Below are 17,277 nucleotides of genomic sequence, written 5' to 3' on the forward strand. Positions count from 1 at the left end.
ACTTCATGTTAGCGTGTAGGTTTGAGGGCGGCAGCTTACCTATACTTCCTGACCCCCTGGATCTTGGGCAAGGCTGACTTGGCCCTTGAGGGACGTTTGGGGGCATCTGGGGCATCTGGTAAGCGGAAGCCAGATGCTGCTGTACTTGCTACAGCGCAAGGGGTAGCTGCCTGTGGACCCATGTGCCAGCAGCGCTCAGCTTCATGAATCCTTAGTTAAGACCTGATTTCAGAATATGGCCTTTTAAGTGCTTGGCTGTTTCCTTAAACATCGTTTCGATGCATCTTTGCCTTGAAGAAATGTGTTTTTATGACACATATTAGATATAATTCCCATCCTGGTTATTTTGTTTTTTTTAATTATTTTTTTGAGAGAGTGCACGTGTGAGCACACGAACAGGGGGAGTGGCAGAGGCAGAGGGAGAAGCAGGCTCCCCGCTGAGCAGGGAGCCCGATGCGGGGCTCGATCCCAGGACCCCGGGGTCGTGACCTGATCCCAAGGCAGACACTTCACCGACTGAGCCCCCCAGGCACCCCATCCGAGTTATTTTTTTCATTAAATACTTCAAGTTTATTTCAGCCTTAATTTTGTTAACCTGTCGGGGCGTGGTCATTTCGAGGGGCCCTGTTCATGGCTACGTCTTCAGTGCGTGTGTCTGCCTTCAGGGAAAATGATGCGGTGTGTGCGCTGCCCAGTCGCCTATCACGGAGGGGACGCTTGCCTGGCAGCTGGCTGCTCGGTGATCGCTTCCAACAGCATCATCTGCACGGGCCACTTCACGGCTCGCAAGGGGAAGAGGCATCACGCTCATGTCAACGTGAGCTGGTGTTTTGTATGCTCCAAAGGTGAGGGCTGTGCTGCCAGCGGCTGGCAGCCTTGCTCTGTGGGCTCAGCATGGATGCCAAGGGCGCTTCTCCTGGCTGCTCAGCACACGGCTCCTGCAGCCAATCCCGGGGGACTGTGTGCGGAGGGGGGTTTCAGTGCTCCTCCACCTCTGGGGGTTACCATTTGTGATGTCTCTGTCATGTGCACTCATATACTGTGATGTTTCTGAATTAACTGTGACCAGTGCACAGACTGAGGGGACGTTATTCGTGGTGGTAATAAAACGTGCTTTAAAAAAAAAAAGATATACTAGAAAGAGAGTGCATGCATGTATGAGTGGGGGAAGGGGCGGGGGGAGAGGGAATCTCAAGCAGACCCCCTCCCAACCCGAGCAGGGGGCCTGACCTGGGGCTTGACCCCAGGACCCTGGGATCCCGAGCTGAGCTGAAATCCAGAGTCAGAGACTTAACCTACTGAGCCAGCCAGACGCCCCTCAAATGTGATTTTGAGTTTGTAGCCAGCCAGCTGCCATGACGCTGCTCTTAGCGTGAGGCGTGGAGCTGCCGTGTGTGGGTGGGGGCGGTCTGAACCAGCTTGCCCTGCCTTGCAGGGGGAAGCCTCCTGTGCTGCGAGTCCTGCCCGGCTGCCTTCCACCCCGACTGCCTGAACATCGACATGCCTGATGGCAGCTGGTTCTGCAATGACTGCCGGGCCGGGAAGAAGCTGCATTTCCAGGACATCATCTGGGTGAAGCTCGGCAACTACAGGTGCGAGAAGTAGAGCCCCATGCTTGCCCGCCTCCTCGTTCACATGTGTTCTTTTCACTTTGCAGGACTGAAAGCACTGAATGATTGTCACTCTGTCTGAAGAGTCTGTGAATCCTCTTTTTAATATTTATAATAGATGGTGGCCGGCAGAAGTTTGCCATCCCAAAAATGTCCCCCCAAATATTCAGAAACTGAAGCACGAGATTGGAGAATTCCCTGTGTTTTTCTTTGGGTCTAAAGATTATTACTGGACGCATCAGGCGCGAGTGTTCCCGTACATGGAGGGGGACCGGGGCAGCCGCTACCAGGGGGTCAGAGGGATCGGAAGAGTCTTCAAAAACGGTACGGACATTTCCAGATGCAGTGAAACCACACTCTGGGGTACCTTTTGCTAATCCTGATTTCTGCTCTTGGAAAGTTTGGTTTCTATAGAAAACACTGGGCTAAGCATTCTAGCTGTACTTTAAGTTAGAAAAGAGTAGGTTTGCAGACTGATTTGTCGAGGCACAGGATAAAATATGCTGCTCAGTAACTTTTATTATGACATTGCTTAGTGATTAATTTTACTAAAATACATTGGAGCTACTATTAAGAAATTAGTTTTAGTAATGATTTACAGAGATTTCTTATAGCTTGCCTTTGCATAAAATGGAGATGTGGAGGACACTTGGCTGCCATCTAGACGGGGTGCCCCCGAAGGGCCAGGTGTGGGCAGGTGGACAGGTGCCCACCCTCTGATTCCACAGCCAAAGTGGGGGACAGGGACAAGAGCAGAGTGTCATTCAGGTGACAGATGGGATGGGAATGAGACCACTTGACTGGAGTGAGTGAGACAGAAGAGAGACAGCTTGCACGCATGGCTGGTCCAGGGAAAGCAGGCCTCTCCCGGCCGATCACACATGGGAGGCTCAGTGGGCTGCCCTGGCAATGGGGGCCATCTCCTCGCCTGCAGATCCTCACACGCCATGGGCACATAGAGGTCTGCTGACAAACGGGGGGCAGGGGGAGGCATTGCAAGTGTATCCATAGTCGCCATGAAACGAGAGATGTTGAAATTGAGAAGCAGCTCAATGTGGCCAGTGTTAGAGGCAGCTGGCGAGTGGTGAAGTCAGGGTCTCACCATCTCCTGACTTGGTGCTGGGGTCCTGTGGGTTGGGGTGGCCGCAGCACACACAGCGATCTCCAGGCAGACCTCAGTGGTTCGTTTCCTCTGTGCTCCCTGAGCCTGGCACTCACTCCTCTGAGCATGTGTGCTCCTTGAGAGGAGCAACATTCCATTTTCTGTCTTCGGACAGTGAGTTCCCAGGATTGATGTCTTGGTGCATCAGGTCCCAGTGGTGGGTGGGGAGCTGGAGCAGCCCAGAGAAGCCTGCCCTGGAGCCTGCCTTGTGGCCAGGTGGCACAAAATAGTACCGCCCAGGGCTCTTGGGCTGGACATGCTCTGAGCGCCTTTTACCCAACGGCATCCGCAGCTTTGGCAGTGCCAGCTTCGAGCAGTCTGCCATAGCCCACAGTCCCATGCCTACTGGACACTGTGCCTGGTAGGGTGGTGGGGGCCACAGTCAGCCGTTGGGATGCAGAGCTGGAAGGGTAAAGGGATGAACTGACTTACCAAACCTCTCACTCACACTCGTGTCTCATTGGCTCTTCAGCACTGCAGGAAGCTGAAGCTCGTTTTCGTGAAATCAAACTTCAAAGGGAAGCCAGAGAGACGCAGGAGAATGAGCGCAAGCCCCCGCCATACAAGCACATCAAGGTAACGTGCAGATGGCTCAGGTGTCACTAAGGGGCCTTCGGGTGCCTGTCAGGCATCAGTCTCGATCCTCTGGCTGTGGTGGCTAAGGGGGTCACCTCAAGCAAGCATCTGTTTCCCTGGCCTGGACGGCTGCCAGAGGAGTCACAGGCAGGAGCAGATGCTGTCATTGCTGAGTGTGTGTCCTTTCATGGGAGGGTGACTGGGTGCAGGGCCGGGGGAACTGGCGTCTCTGCATTGGAAGTTTCACTTTTGCCTTTGTATGAGTCTCAATCTGATAGCCAGCAAGGGCCAGTCCCGGCCAGGCTGCCTGGAGCAGGAGGGGCTGAGGGCAGGTCGACCTCTGGGAGCATGCCATCACCAGGTGTTGGGGACAAGCTCATATGAGAGATGGTCAGCCCGGGCCAGTGCTCAGCTGAGATGGGGCTCAGGCACCTGGAGCCCTGGAGACAACATGACCTTCTGATCTTGGAGGGTATGGACGTCAAGGAAGGATGGTGGGGGCGCTCCTGAAGGTGGACCCTGTGTTGAGTGCAGGGAGCCTGGGCTCTGGAAGAGATCAGGGTGCTCCTCATAGCTGTAGCACTTGGTGAGCCAGTGCCACCGTACCCTGCCACCCTCCTGCAGCGTGTGTGCCGGCTGCCTGCTGGCTGTCCAGGGCCCACAGTCCCTGTGTGTGGAAAGGAAGCGTTCTCTGTAGTGATCTGTGCTTAGTATTTTCTCTGGCGAATTCATAGAAACAGAGCTACTGGGTCAGAGAGCTTGGGACTTTTAGATACTGTTTTTAAATTTAAGATTTATTTATTTATTTGAGAGAGGGCAAGAGAAAGTGTGCTCGCATGTGTGAGCAAGGGATGGGGGAGAGGGAGAAGGAGACTCTCGCACAGAGCCCAACGTGGGGCTTGGTCCCACAGTCCCCAAGACTGTGACCTGAGCCAGAATCCAGAGTCAGAGGCTCGAGCACCAAAGCTGCCCAGGCACCCTGCAGGACTTTTAGGTTCTGAGGTGTGTTTCCAGCTTGCTCTTTGGTGTTGTGCCATTGTCGCCTCATAGCAGTGAGGGGTCTACTACGTTTCCCCTGGAACTGTTAGCTTCTGCTTTAGATTCTCTTCACTTCTCTCTGTGGCTTTTTGTTGGGTTGTTTTTGTCCCATCATGAAAAGCTGTGAGTTCACGAAGCCAGAGACCGTGTCCTCGTGCTCAGTCCCCAGCCTGCGGGTCCTCAGGTTCAGGGTGCTGGAAGGCCAGGTGCCCTGCTTGTCCTTCCTCGTGGCAGCCTGGCTGCAGAAGTGTCTGCTCTCTCTGGCAGAGGAGGAACGTGGAATTGGGGTGGGAGGAGATCTGCATCCAGCCTACCTCCTAGAGGTCCCACGTCAGAGGTTGGCCTGTGCTGCGAGCTGCACCTGTGGGAGACGGGATGTGACCCCTGACATCCCTGCTGGGCCTTGGAAGCTCAGACCTTTGGGAGGCTGGGCAGGTGGGGACAGGAATAGGCCGGGGCATCAGATGCTTGTTCTCTTTCACATATCGGCTCATAAGATGCCAATTTTCTCCCCTCCAGGTGAATAAGCCTTATGGGAAAGTCCAGATCTATACGGCTGATATTTCTGAAATCCCAAAGTGCAACTGTAAGCCTACAGATGAGAATCCCTGTGGCTTTGACTCCGAGTGTTTGAACAGGATGCTGATGTTCGAGTGCCACCCGCAGGTGTGTCCTGCGGGCGAGTACTGCCAGAACCAGTGTTTCACCAAGCGCCAGTATCCCGAGACCAAGATCATCAAAACAGACGGCAAAGGGTGGGGCCTGGTCGCCAAGCGGGACATTAGAAAGGTGAGTGTCAGGTCCCTTTCCCTTGCCTTGAAGAAATTTGGGTTCATTTGGTGGCTTAAACTTTCATTTGCTTATTGTGCTTTTGTACTCATGAAAGAATGATATTTTTAAAAAGGTTTTGAGTTATTGTAATTGAATATTGTAAAATGTTACATGAAAGCTGCCTATCCAAGTAAAAGTCATAAATCCCCTTACAGCATCTCCTGTTGGCATTTTGGTGGGTGCTTTAGGATATGAAAGATTGAGAAGGAGCCCTTCGCTGGATAAGCGGACAGGACACTCAGGGTCACGAATGGGCGGGAGGAGGCCGTGCTGTCTGGGGCAGTGCAGGGCCAGGCCGTCAGTGCCAGAGGCCACGTACAGTCCGCCTGCCTCTGTCCTCAGACCGGGCGACCAGGTGCGTGCTTTAGGTAGGGGACAACTGGAGTTGCTTGTTGTGCTTCTGTCTAGCCAAGCCAGGCTGTGGCCTGGGGGCAACAGCCTCAGGCCCAAGGTTTGGTCTCAGCCTGATCCTGAGCAAAAAAGCCTGCTTTGAAACATACAGAATCCCTGCGGTCTTGTTCTCCTGCCTGCCTTGGTAGCCAGTTCTTTGACTCCTGTTATGTGGATTCTGCCGGGGAAGAGGAGGAACTGCAGCTCGAAGTTCTGTGGAAGCTTGGGGTCCCACTCTAGTGTCCCCAGAGGCAGGTCACTGCAGGAAGCAAGAGTTAGGGTGTTGCTGCTTTGGGAGGGGTGCTTGGATGAATTCTTTTTTGACCGCCTGCATACAACATGTATGAAGTCACTTGCCTTGGCTCAGGTTAACTGGGCCTTTGAGAGGGCCTGCCCCTGACAGCGCAAGGGCGCGTGTGGTGCCCTGCTCTGGTTGCTTCGACGGTGGGCTCCTGCTCTTTGGAACTGAGATCTGGCTCATCTGTTCTTCATCATCACCACGCTCTTCTGGTTTCCAGGGAGAATTTGTGAACGAGTATGTTGGCGAGCTGATTGACGAGGAGGAATGCATGGCAAGAATCAAATACGCACACGAGAACGACATCACCCACTTCTACATGCTCACCATAGACAAGGTAGTGCTGCCTGGACCTTCACAGCTTGCGTTGAAGCGTGCTGAACATGGTTCCCGGCGCTGGCGCCTCTCATGGCCGACCTTGTCTTGTGACAATATCGTTTTGTCAGTGTGTTGCTTTTGTCCAGTGTGTGCACATTTTCTCCTGAAGCGCACAGGCGGAGTGTCAGTGGACAGAGGAGAAAAGCCCAGATTAGGAGAGTTACATATGTTCTGAGTTGCATGGTGGAGCTTCCTGATTGTTGGTTGCTTGTCTAAAGCCCAGATGTGCAAAAACAGTCTGGAACATACGTGTGCTAGAGGGAGGATGGATGAGATGGCTTTTTCCTGAGTGGGGGTGAGTGAGACAAAGTGCAGGTTGGCAGCTGGCACCCGATGGGGACAGGCCCTTTCCAGGGTAGTGACGCAGCAGGCTGGTCTGACCCCAGGGCAGTCTGCTTGGTGCCTGAATGTTGGTTGAGGGGAAGGCAGACACAATGCATTTTTCTGCTGCTGCTTGCCCTTAATATCATAATCTAGCAGGAAGTTGTGGCTATTTTTTAAGAATACTTGAAAACAAGGTAGAAAATGATCACACACCAAATGTGTGTGATCATGGAAGGAAAAAAACTCATGGAAGAACAAAAAACAATATGATGAGGTCTGGAGAGCAGCCTGTTGTAATTTGGGTGGCCCGAGAGACCTCACAGGGTTGTCCCCAGGGAGGCTGTGGCCCCAGCAGCACCGTGTTCTGGTCATTCGCTGCAACTTGACCAGTCATGGCGCCAAGACCCTGCAACAAGGAGTGTGCTTACTGCCGAGACCCTAAATCTTGGGGCGGGGGCACCGGACAGGCTGTCGTGGAGATGGGGAAACCCTGCTGTGGACATGCTGTTGCTCCTGACGTCACGTTTCTCGGGCTGATGGTGAGGTCTGGACAGGCTCCTTGTGAGAAAATTGCGCTGATGTGTTTCGGTTTTAAGCGTCTGAGGTTGGTAACTCGCAGAGGGAAGGAGTGTGAGTGCACATGTATGTCGGTGTAAGCATACACACATCTGTGTAACATGACAGAGCAAGCGTGGGGAAAGATCTATAGTCGGTGTGTCTAAGTGAAGGGTATCCTTGTGGTCACTGTGGTAGTATTCCATTTTTTTTCCTGTAAGTTTAAAATTTCTTAAAAGAATTGTTAGAAAGATGAAGGCCCTGGACTAGAGGGGAGGCCGCTTTTCCTCTCTTGGGCCTGTCAGGAGCCCAGCACTTCCATCCACAAGGCTTCTCTAGGAGGCAGATCTACAGACCCCAGAGGCTGGCAAACAGGAGTTCAGTAGATGAACAGAAAACCAAGAATAACCAGCCGTTGATGAAGGCGGACCATCTGTCCACCCCCCTTGAAGCTCTCCCACTTGTGCAGGACGGCAGGTCAGGGGCAGAGTTTGGCCCTGCCAGAGCCGGATCCGTGGAGGCAAGGGTCCACACACACAGCATCCTGGGGGCCACGAGACATGGAACAGGCAGTGGCTCGAATTTGAACCTTTGTGTGGAGACACCGCCAGAGCCTGCAGCCTTAAGAGTGCTAGGAAAGAAAAAACTTGGCAGTCGCTAGCCCAGAGAGAGAGAAGGCTGCTCTTGGTACACTTCTGTCAGATAAGGTAGACTCTGGAGAGAGCGTCGTGGATAGAGCAGCTGCATGGGCCATGCATGTGACAAAGGACAGCTCCTTAGGCCTCTCCTGCTGTGGCAGGGGAGGGGGCCTCCTGACTGGGTGCGGTTGTAGGGATGCAGGAGGGCCCAGGGAGGCAGCAGTGGGGGCGGGCTTGGAGAGATCATAAAAGCAATTCAATGAAAAAAAATGTGAGAAAGAAGGAGATCCACAGTGCAGCAACATTGTAAGAATCATAAAAGAGCTATACATAGGGTTCTGAGAGGACACGGTGGCTGCTCACTCCCAAGGCAACAACAGAAAGTATATGCGGAGAACATCTTGAGCAGAACTGAGGACAGACAGACCCACCAGCCCAGCAGCGCCTTTGTGAGCAGTGCCTGAGCGGAAGACACCCAGGAACCAGCCCTCAGGAGGACACTGCCGAGGAGGAGCTCCAGGTGGCTTGCCGAGGTGTGGGGAAGCTCTAGTTAAGGGACAGTGTGAGGACAAGGAGCCAAGGGTGCCTAGAATGTCATTCCTGACAGGAACAAAGATGAGACAGGCAAGGGTGGCCAAGGTCATGAACTCTGATGGCCTGGAGTTCGAGCTGATGACTCAGGTGATGGCAGTTGAAGCTTATCTAAGAATGAAGGTGGGCGAGCGGTAAGGTGATGGCACTGAGGCTGGGAGAAGAGGGGAGGGACCAGCTCTGTGCCCGCTGGCCATAGTGGTGGCCCCGTGGATGCCACGGGAACGGAGTAGCTGAAGGGTGCCACACCTGGATATAAATGCCAGGGTGTTTATAAAGCGTGGCCAGAAAAACAAAGTTCTCAACATAACATGAGAGTTAAAATTAAAACCCCATTACTTCATGGTGAAAGCCTGAAAACCTCTGTAAACAGAGCCTATTGATGGGTTAGAATTGTGCCTGGCGTATCGTTCGAAGCAAAGCTAAGCCCTCTGAGCTAAGCCTGATGGGCCCAGCCCAGGACGGACGAGAGGAAGACACGCCTGTGGTAAGTCGCTTAATGGGTGCCAAGGAACTGAGAAAATGTTGACCTGCTCCTGACGACAGCTCAGGAGACAGACAAGAAGTCCTCTTCCTCTTGCTTGATGAAGAGCGAGGCTCAGGAGGGAGACTAGACATTTGCTGCCGCTATGGTTCCTAGACGGGGTGCTGGGAGGCTATGCACATTGGTGTCTGGTCCCCCCCACACCCCACACCCACAAATACTGGGAATGCACATATTCACAGTTTTAAAATCAACGTCAGGGGGCGCCTGGGTGGCTCAGTGGGTTAAAGCCTCTGCTTTCGGCTCAGGTCATGATCCCAGGGTCAGCAGGGAGCCTGCTTCCCCCTTTCTCTCTGCCTACCTGTCTGCCTACTTGTGATCTCTGTCTGTGGGGGAAAAAAAAATCTTTAAAATCAACGTCAGAAACCCTGAGTGCATAAAACAAAAGATTAACAAAAGAGCTGTATAAAACTGGGAAAGTTCTCAGAGAAGGTTCTATGAAGTTAAAAATCGAGTGTTGTCCTAGGAGAAAGACTGTGACATGTGGTTACCAACGGTCTGGTATCCAGGGTACATAGGCACAGAGAACAGAGCGAAGACATGGTGGGTCATCTCCGGGTGCCCACACACACCTAGGATGTGCCCTCAGCTGGTGCTGAAGTGCCCACGGGATCCCCTGGGGCCTGTCGCTCTGGGGAGGACCTTGGGGACAGGGCTGCCCCGCTGCTGGCTGGCATCGCAGACTGTGTTCTGGAAAGGATTTGAGGGATTGCCAGTACAGGTTGTGAGAGAGTAGTCACCAGTGTCGTCCTGGGGGACTGTGGCGGGTAATGGGACATAGCGGTGAGCTAGGCCCCTTATGTGGTGTGAAGGAGCAGGCCACACAGCAAGCCCACATGGCATGGGTGTAGCCGAGGTGGGAGGTGTCAGAGCCAGCCTGGCCCGGACAAGGGGGACCCCATGGGGCAGCGTCACTGGGCAGGGGGACCCAGCACAGGGCTCCTGGGCCTACGGATATGTGTGTGTGTGTGTGTGTGTGTACACGTTTGTGTGCTCTGTTCAGACACAACTTTGCACAAACTCTTGACCATCATATTTGATGTGCCTAATTTTAAGTGCCCTCCTGCCTGGTGATACATTTCTTACCTCGACTGCCCCCTGTGGCCTGGGGACCCCTTGTGCAGCCGGCTGGTGACTGTTAGGCTCCACTCTCCCTGTTGCTGGTAATGAACACATCCTTGTACTCACAGGCATGGGCACACTGCGGGTTTCGCATCAGGGCAGGGCCGCAGTGGGCCCCTGTGCCTTCACTGTTGTCGACTTGCTTTCTCCAAACTGTCCCTGTCGGCCTGGGGCTGGGCCCTGTGTCTTGGCCAAGGGTCCTGTGCAGCTTGAGATCAGGTAGTGGTGGAGTTTGCTCTTCCGTCAGCTGCTTAAGGAAGTGGACACCTTTCTAGATTGCGTCTGTCTGGGTTTGATCTTGGGGCGTTGCTTGTTCATATCCTTTGTCCATTTTGGAACTGGGCTCCTCTTTTTCCTGTCTGTGAATGTGAGTTTCTGTTGTCTGTGGGTGTTGACCTTCACGTGTCTCCCGGCTCCTCCTCTGTCATGTGATGGGTGGTATTGGGGAGCTAGCACTCACTGGGGCTTGGTCCTCTCCATGTGGTCCTGACCTGCCCCCTGTGAGTGAGAGAAACAGGACTGGTTTGGGGGTGTCCTGTCCAAGTGGACATGGGAGACCACGGTTTCCAGCACAACATTGCTGTCCAGCAGGGTTAAGACAGTGAAAGTTGCCTTCAAATGAGGCCACGATGGCTGAGCGCCACGTGCCTGCGTGTTCTAGTGCTGTTGACTCTCCAGTTGTACCTTACAGGACCGCATCATTGACGCTGGCCCCAAAGGAAACTATTCCCGGTTTATGAACCATAGCTGCCAGCCCAACTGCGAGACCCTCAAGTGGACAGTGAACGGTGACACTCGTGTGGGCCTGTTCGCCGTGTGTGACATTCCGGCAGGTACGTCGTGGCCAAGGCGAGGCAGTCCTGGAGCAGCCCTGAGGCTGGCCGGGGATTGGGGTGGCGGGGGCTCTGCAGGTGGCTTTGTTCCCAGCGTCTGTCTCACCGAGCAAACATGGAGAGCTGTGAGGGCACCAGAGTATGTTCTGTGGACCTGGCAGAGGCTTTCGCCTTGACAAAGAGCTCAGTGTTTCCAGTGCTGTGTGTCTCTTGCCATCTAGGGACAGAGCTGACCTTCAACTACAACCTGGATTGTTTGGGTAACGAGAAAACAGTCTGTCGGTGTGGAGCCTCCAACTGCAGCGGGTTCCTTGGGGACAGACCAAAGGTAAAGGCATGGCTCCCATGGTCCCCAGCAGACATCAGCATTTCTGACGTCTGTGAGCACATTCCTCTTAGTGAAAAGTGGCTTCTTCTGAGTTGAGTTTTTGCTCTGACAGGTGGGAGGGGGTCCCCACAGGGTATGGGCACAGATGGCCGTGGGCTGCAGGGAGGCCAAGGGCCTACCAGGGTAGTGTGCCAGGGCTGCAAAGTCCCACAGACTGGGGTGTGAATGGAGCTGCTCGAGGCCAGAAACCTGAAACCAGAGTGTGCACTCCCTCCCAGCGCTCTCCCAGCTTCTGGTGGTTTCCAGCAGCCCTTGGCATTCCTTACCTTTACTGTGTTCTTCACGGGGCCTGTCCCCTGTTCTGGGTCTCTTCTGCTTCCTCTCGGGACCCCCTACCCCAGTATGACCTCACCCTAACTTAGGTACAAGTAAGGTCCCATTCTGAGATTCCAGGAAGGGTCACGATTCCCTGCCTCGTTGTGCCACACAGCACCTGGCCCCTAAGGTATTGGTGACCCCAGGCATGGGGCCCTGAGCTGGGCGTCTGTGTCAGTGTCTGCTGCTTCAACCGGGGAATGATTCCCTCTTACTCATAATGCAGTTACTACTAGAAAGAGCCAAGGATGCACCCCTTTGGGGCAGGAGCAGGTCGGGTTGGCTGCTATGAGGTACCGCAGTGGGAGACTTTCGGCAAAGCTGCTTTTACTTTCTGTGCTCAACTGTATTTCCATTTAGCAAGATGGGTGGCCTTCCCGGGCATGTGTCCTGTCCCCATTTTCTGTCCTTTTGGTGTGAGAGCATCTCCAAAGGCCTCTGGAGCTCCTGCACGTCCACTCCTGCAGTTTGCAGTTCATTCTGGCTCCGTCCATGCAGTTCTTTCAAGGAAACTGCACTTTCTTTTTCTAGACATCAACATCCCTCTCTTCAGAGGAAAAGGGCAAAAAGACCAAGAAAAGAACTAGGAGGCGGAGAACCAGAGGTGAAGGGAAGAAGGAATCCGAGGACGAGTGTTTCCGCTGTGGGGACGGTGGCCAGCTGGTGCTGTGTGACCGCAAGTCCTGCACCAAGGCCTACCACCTGTCGTGCCTGGGCCTGGGCAAGCGGCCCTTCGGTGGGTGAGCGGGTCCCCTGGTGGCCTTCGGGGGTCCCTGTCCACGGCTCTCCTCTCCTGGTCACCGATTTGCTGGTGACTCAAGTCACAAGGCCCAGCCCAGGTTTGCAGCTGCCCAGCGCAGAGGCCACGCCGGAGCTGGTGGCGTGGGAGGAGGGGACAGGCCAGGAGGGTCAAGCAGTGGCCTCTGCCTTGCACTTTCAGCCTCGTTTCAGAGAGATTACAGGTGCCTGTGTGAAAATATTCACTGGGATCTTAGAATAAAAACAGGCTCTTAGCCAGAGAAACTGAAGTTACAAAAGGAAAAGTCCAACATGTTTAAGTATAAAAGAAAAACATGGGGATGCCTGGGTGACTCGGTTGAGCGACTGCCTTCGGCTCAGGTCATGATCCCGGGGTCCTGCTCAGCAGGGAGTCTGCTTCTCCTTCTGACCCTCTCCCTTCTCATGCTCTTTCTCTCTCACAAATAAATAAATAAAATCTTAAAAAAAAAAAAAAGAAAAGCATGATTTCATAGGCAAATGGGAGAGAAGCCTATTTGCTGGAGGTGTGATAGTGACCTCTACACACGAGTGCCAAAAGGACCATGGGTCCAGGCCATAGCAAGGTCACAGAAGCTGGCCACATGTGTGCAGAGCGGCGGCCTGGGATTCGGGGATGTGGGCGCCCTCTGTCAGGCCCGCCTGCCAGGCCTGTGAGTGCCCACCTTCCGTTCGCTTTACATTTTCACAGCTCCATAGGAAGCAGTGTCTTGTCTTAGTTTGTGTCTGTCTCACCAGACAGTTTTAAAATTGGTTTCCAACCATGAAGATATTAGACGTTGTTAGGGTTCCGTCGCTTCTGCTAATTTGTTGTGTTTCATTGCAGGAAAGTGGGAATGTCCTTGGCATCATTGTGACGTGTGTGGCAAACCTTCCACTTTGTTTTGCCACTTTTGCCCCAATTCGTTTTGCAAGGAACACCAGGAGGGGACGGCCTTCAGTTCCACCCAGGATGGGCGGTCGTGCTGCTGTGAGCACGACTTGGGGGCAGAGTCGGCTCGAAGTGCCAAGACTGAGAAACCCTTTCCAGAACCCACCAAGTCCAAGGGGAAAAGGAAGAAAAGAAGGTGCTGGCGGAGGGTCACGGAAGGCAAATAGCGCCAGGCGGCGGCTTGGCCAGATCCAGGGGTAGAGGGCCACGTGGAGGACTGGCCCAGAGGACCCAGCTCGAAGCCGCTATGCCAGCCGCGTAGGCCTCCTGGGGGGGAGCGCCTGTCCACCACTGAGCCATCCTCAGCAGCGCCTGCTGCGTCTGCACTGATGACCCATCTGAGCCACGAGGTTCAGAAGGTTCCCGGACAAACAAGCCTTACTACACAGCATTACAGCTACACTTGAATTTCTGAGAATGTCAAGGTCTCCTCCCATTCTATTTTTGTAGGTTAAAGTTATAATTGAAAATTAATTGGCATATGAAATGTTTTTATCTCACCCGAAATGTAGAGAGTAGTATTTTTCTAAAGGATCACTATTATCTCTTTGATCTTAACAATGTTACTTGGCCTGCTTACCTGTCTTCATCACTCAGGAGAGACCAGGGTGGGGCCTGGGCGAGGACTCAGACCCTGGATTCCCTGGAAACCATGACTTTGATCATTATTTTGCTCTTATGAAACAGCTGTATGATTTTTTTTATATACTAATGTGAAATTTTTCCTCAAAATGCTTCTTTTCCATCCTAGTGAGAAGCCAGCCCCAGGAGTGGTGATAGTGACATAGCGTGCGTGTCAGGTGCCCCTGTAGTTCATTCCAATGCGCATCTGAACTGAGTGTGGGGTCTGTGCCGCCCGGCCTCTCCCGACCAGGCCTGTCTCCTAAACGTACTCGGTTCTTACCAACGTTTAGGGGAAGACTTTGTATATTTTTTTCATTTGGCTTTTCTTTACTAGTTTCTGGCTTTTATTCTGAATATATTTTTGCTAAACTTGTTTCACAAATTACCACCGACTGAAATGTGTATTTACTGGTGCGGCCCCGAGTTGTCCCAGCAAAAGGCACACCACTCGGTAGGGGTGTGGCCCCATGGTGAGTTTGTGTAAAGTGAGGAGTTCGTGGAGATGCCTCTGTAGGAGCTCTGTTCTACCCTGTGGCACCACAGGTGACTGTCGGGAGCAGGGCAGGTGCTCCCCACCCCGGGGACCCAGTGCACACGGGAGACATGCATTTCCAAAACAATGTTCTTTCAGGGTCTGAGGGGAGAGACCCAGGGTTTAGAGCTAGTTACTGCTGTTGAGTCACACTTGTGGGTCTATTCATGAGAAACGTACTCAGCCAGGACACTGTGGAAAAACGCTTGCGGCGGGGCTCCGGGCCTGCATGGCCAGCACAGCAGCAGGCGGGCATCTGCCCCGAGTTCCCCAGGAGATGGCCACTAACTCTCACTCAGTAGAAGGCCCAGCCCCGCAAAGTGAAAAGCTGCTGGGAATACAAAGTTGGCTTTTCTTTTGAAGTTCCTCTTGACTGTGGGGAGTCCAGAGCACCCTGAGGACGGGGGTCCTGCAAGGCACCTGTGTGCCCTCCGGGGGGCCTGCAGTCTCTGTGCGCTGCTCGCAATGGGAGGGAAGGGAATATTCAGCAGCAGATCCTTTTTCTGGCTCTTTCTTCTTAAGATAACCTAAGGAGGACATGTATCCTGTAGAGACATGCACACAGCCCTTCCTGAAAACCGCTCCTGAGGTCTCCTGCTCCTTCCTTTTGTCATCTCTGCCTTGCACAGTTGCAGGATGTCCTTGGACCCAGATCCCTGTTCACTGCTTCTCCGTGGTTCTGTGACACGAGCTCTTGGGTGCGGTGCTCTCTGCCAGGCTCTGAGCACAGGGAAGAATCTGCTTCTGGTGAGGCTCCCTGGTGTCTGCAGGTCCCCCCAGCACTCACTAAGAGCAGAGTTTTACCAACTGTGGCCATCCCTTTGGCGCCTCTCCTTACCGCCATCCTGGAGAAAGGAGTCATACACGGCGACCCAGGAGACATGGGAGCTTGGTCATCAGTTCACTCCTGCATGTGGCTCAGGTGGCCTCTGGAAATGCACTTGCTTTGGTAAGACACGGGGACTAGTGTGTGTGGGGGGGTTCCGTTTAGAACTCTAATTTTTCTCAAATCGTCCTAAGAAAATACTGGATTGATTATAGATTTATGCTCATTCCCAGAACAACTTGGAAGGTTCCAGTGACAGGCCCAGAGGTGCTCCTCCACTCATGGGTTCTGGGCCAGGGCCTGAGGCTGTGGGGGCCTCTCTTCAGAGCCTGGGGCCTGGGGTGCAGGTCACATGCCTCACTTGTCCTTTCCCACCAGCGAAGGGGCTTCTGCGTTAGTCAGACCATCAGACTGGGCTTGCAGTGCACTTTGGGAAGCAGATTAACTTATTTTTGTATTTGATGGAGTAAAATCTTGTGATTTTTGAGTCACTTTGATATTTTCAAATTCTTCTACAATCTTTCTGAAGGAAATACTGGAAAAATTTTAAATATGGTTATCCTCTTTCCAAAAACTGTTGAACTAATGAGCAAATAACACTAACTTTGAAAATCTCTAGAAAACTGGTTTATGAATCTGATTACAAGGCTTCTTCCTGTGGGGGCTGATGCGCTCAACTGAGTCTGAGGGAGAGCTCAATTGGGGGGAGTCGGTTTTCCTGAGTGTCCGCTTCAGTCCTTTGTCATGAACGTGAAGCAGAAACAAAATGAAAATTGCCCCAACATCTCCTGATTCCCCAGCATCAGGAATGGCCGGCACCGCAGCCCTGGCAGGTGAGGTCGCGCCTGTCCGCGCCAGCACGTTTCCGGGTGTGGGGCCCAGGGACGTGTCCACCCTGGCACTCATGACATGCAACCACTATGGGGAATCGAGTGTGGCGCCCACAACACGTGGGAGACTGTCTGCCCTGTCCCGCGAGGAACCGCATGCGACACCCCACCTCCTGGGCCTCCCACATGCTCAGGTCTGCGCCTCAGATGCCTCTCAAGTTCTGATCCTGATGTACAAACCACAGGGGGTGCAGTGCCCACCTTCCAGAACTACCATATTTCCAGGAATTACAGATAAGCCTGTTTGATGAAAATTAACACAAAAGACTGTTGCCAAATTCTTGATCCTCCGAACAGCAGTGTTGGGCGTTAGTCACTAGAGTGAATTGCTGTCACGGGCGTCGTGGTGTCCGCCGTACCCTGATGAGATGTGAAATGCCCTGTCAGAAATTACACACGAACTGAAGTGTGCCTGTCGGTGTTCGCTGGTTCCTACAGGATGAGGTCAGGCTCCTTTCAGGAACACTCGGCGTTCTCACCGGTCTGCACAGACTTAAAAACTTGAAATTCCTTCTGGGGGGGGTAACAGACTGAACTGTAGACATGAGAGCTGCCAGTCAGGGGAAAATAGCATTTAAAGTGGCACGTTGTGTTTGAAAAACTGTATATGAGTATTTTTGTATTAAAATTTTTTTAAAGGCTTTCTTTCTTGAACTTATTTTATATGGGATTGCATTTTGAAGTTTGGGGCTTTTCCCCACTTTTCTAGTTCCTTTAGCATCTGGCACAGCCCCGACACGTGCCCCTTACCCTCCTACTGCCGTCCAGCTCACAACTTGCCAGGGAGAGGCTGATGGGGCCTCCGGAGGTACAGCCAATACCAGACACAATAAGCGGGGCTCTCCTTTTGGAAAAGTGCCTCCCTCCTTTTTTGGGGTAAATAAATTACCACAAATCCCCATCAAAGGTGACACGGTCAGGAGAGGAGCTGCTGACTCTTCTCAGCTCCTGGCCCTCTGTCTTATCCAACAGAGAGTCTCTGGCTGTGGCTGTGTTGGCGGGTGGTGGGGGTTGACCGTCCTGCTGCCCCCTCTCCCCTGCCAACCCCCACCCCAAGTAGGCTGCAGCCCTGGAGCAAGAAGGACAAGCTGGCCTGAAACATGG

At 53.2% G+C, this 17,277-nt stretch overlaps 1 protein-coding gene across 1 annotated transcript in view; it reads left to right on the forward strand.

The window, feature by feature from the left end:
- NSD2 (nuclear receptor binding SET domain protein 2) overlaps positions 1–16,815 on the forward strand; it is an 81,715-nt gene extending 64,900 nt beyond the window's left edge. The window contains exons 13-22 of the mRNA XM_080831216.1: positions 666–845; positions 1,436–1,592; positions 1,729–1,934; positions 3,245–3,348; positions 4,906–5,175; positions 6,126–6,242; positions 10,749–10,890; positions 11,112–11,218; positions 12,125–12,329; positions 13,197–16,815. Of these exons, the coding sequence (XP_080687342.1) occupies positions 666–845; positions 1,436–1,592; positions 1,729–1,934; positions 3,245–3,348; positions 4,906–5,175; positions 6,126–6,242; positions 10,749–10,890; positions 11,112–11,218; positions 12,125–12,329; positions 13,197–13,468 (1,760 nt within the window). The 3' untranslated portion in view covers positions 13,469–16,815. The remainder of the gene's footprint in view (positions 1–665; positions 846–1,435; positions 1,593–1,728; positions 1,935–3,244; positions 3,349–4,905; positions 5,176–6,125; positions 6,243–10,748; positions 10,891–11,111; positions 11,219–12,124; positions 12,330–13,196) is intronic.
- Positions 16,816–17,277: the final 462 nt, after the last annotated feature.

The sequence above is a fragment of the Martes martes genome (genome assembly GCF_963455335.1).
Source record: "Martes martes genome assembly, chromosome: 2".
NCBI lineage: Eukaryota > Metazoa > Chordata > Mammalia > Carnivora > Mustelidae > Martes > Martes martes.